General features: G+C 39.2%; 1 protein-coding gene across 1 annotated transcript in view; it reads left to right on the top strand.

The window, feature by feature from the left end:
* The window catches only part of pcsk1nl (proprotein convertase subtilisin/kexin type 1 inhibitor, like), a 9,350-nt gene extending 7,862 nt beyond the window's left edge, over positions 1-1,488 (top strand). The window contains exon 5 of the mRNA XM_005748000.2: positions 515-1,488. Coding sequence (XP_005748057.1) covers positions 515-917 — 403 coding nt within the window. The 3' untranslated portion in view covers positions 918-1,488. The remainder of the gene's footprint in view (positions 1-514) is intronic.
* The last annotated feature ends 646 nt before the right edge of the window (positions 1,489-2,134 follow it).

Raw genomic sequence — 2,134 nt, 5'->3', positions numbered from 1 at the left:
GGTCCTAAACTGCACTGCTCTCTGAAAGACACACTTTGAAAACTAACTTAAAACATGATGCATGTAGCGCTGAATTGTGTTAATCTCTATGATATTTAGTAGATATTGTTTATTTTTATTTTTAGTACATCAGGGATCTGATTGTGACAATCCAGAGGATGTATTTCGTGTTTTTCAATCTTTTTTTTTTTTTTTGACACATGTCAAGGCAAAAAGCAAAAAAATCTAAAGGCACACTTTGACTTCCCTGAAGACCATTTGGGAACTAATATCAGAAATGTTATTATTAATTATGTGTCTTCATTTGACTTGTTTCAGTTTTATACTTATTAGAAAATGTAAAACTGAACTTACTGATCCAATGATGTGCCCACAGCTGCTGAACCACCGACTCTTTATTTTATGATGTAAATTAATAGTATGATTTATTAATAAATTGCTTACTTATTTTGTTTAATAATATTATCAATAATAATAATAATAAATTCAAGATGGCCATGTATTCCCTCCTTAGGCGGATGGTTGCTGGGATACTCTCCAGCATCGGTCCTAACGGTGCCTCGGTCGCCTCCTCTGGTCGCAGAGCGAAGAGGGACCTGTCAGCGAAAGCACCTGAGCCTGTTAGCTCCGCCCACAGAAGAACCCGCCGTTCTCTTGACGATCTGGCTCCCCCTTCACCTAGCAACGACCCTCCCCTCCTCAGGGTGAAGAGGCTGGAGGATTACGACGGAGAGGAGCAAGGAGAGAAGCTGCACCCCCAGGTGGTCGGGCTGCAGAGGATGAAACGCATCGACACTACGTCAACAGGTGACGCAGAGGAACTGAATCATGGGAGTCGTAGGCGCCGGAGGAGAGCTGCTCTGAACTACGACCCACAAATATTGGTTGATCAGATTCTGGAGTACATGAGGGAGTAAGGAGCAGAGAAAAGAGTATACGTTGTCATTCAGGTTTTTATTTGTGCATCTTTTTCATTTGTTCCTGCTGCTTTCGTGAACATTTATCAAGTTGTTTGTTGTAAAAATGAGGAGAAATGTCAAACAGATGGAAAAGGATAAAACGGTTCTGTTTGTGCGACTCTTTAAAACACTACATTTCCCATGAGCCTCAGCAGGCATTGTTCCAGCACATTCAATGAACCAAAATCTAAAAATTCACCTGAATCAAATTTGTGAAAAGAAACTTCTTTCTCAAGCTCTCCGATTGGCTGATAATCTACTGCAATGGTCTCTGGGGCTTGTAGTTAGACTCTTCATTACTGTAATGTGGTTACATTGTTACAGGTTCGCCATTAAATCGAGCTTCTTTCCTTCAAAAAAGATGGAGAGATGGTGGAAAGTGGTAATAACCTTGGCAATGGCTCATCAGCTATGTGATCAATACGTTCTCGTTGTGTTCCTGTACTTCAGCTTGTGATGATTCGTCTGTCTGTGGTGAAATTTTGATTCATGTCACACTCAGAAATAAAGTCGGTAAAGTCGACCTTCACTGCCGCCTGCTGTCTGTTTTTGTCCCCACCAAAGACGGACGTATCCTGTGGTTGTCGAATGGGAGAACAGTGTAGGAGCTATAATTTTTCTAATGGCCAGCAGGGGGAGTCTCATCTGCTTGCAAAACAGTCCGATTGTGTTGAGGTCTATGGGAAAATTACCCTACATCTTCTTTAAACTTTAACCTCACTATTCAGTCGTCTGGTGAGTTTATAGGTTGAGATGGCAGTTTCGGATCTTATCTGATAAAAAAAAAATCTTGTCTTGGGTCACATTGGTGTGAAAAAATGACACTTTTATCACAGTCTTCACACCCCAAGTACTCTGTATTTAAGTTAATAAATATGAAACAATCATTCTGACTTAACTGTTTAAAATATATACACAAAACAGTTTGTTTTAATGATATTATAGCCAAACAGCACATCTTTTTGATTATTCTGTTTCAGGTAAGTAAATTAACTAGGTTAAGTCTTTCCCAACTTTGTTCATCAAACCTTTGGAGGTCCAGATCACATAATTTTCAACTTCCCATTTCTGGGAAAAGTCAAATCCAGGGTACAGAAATAACTCATTCCACTTAACAGCTTTGTTACATTTTAATAAAACATTGAAACAGAAAAACTTTTGAATCATTCCAAAAA

This window comes from Pundamilia nyererei, unplaced genomic scaffold (assembly GCF_000239375.1).
Source record: "Pundamilia nyererei isolate P.nyererei 1_Seehausen unplaced genomic scaffold, PunNye1.0 scaffold00210, whole genome shotgun sequence".
Classification (NCBI taxonomy): Eukaryota; Metazoa; Chordata; class Actinopteri; order Cichliformes; family Cichlidae; genus Pundamilia; species Pundamilia nyererei.
This window is presented reverse-complemented; position numbering and strand designations above follow the sequence as displayed.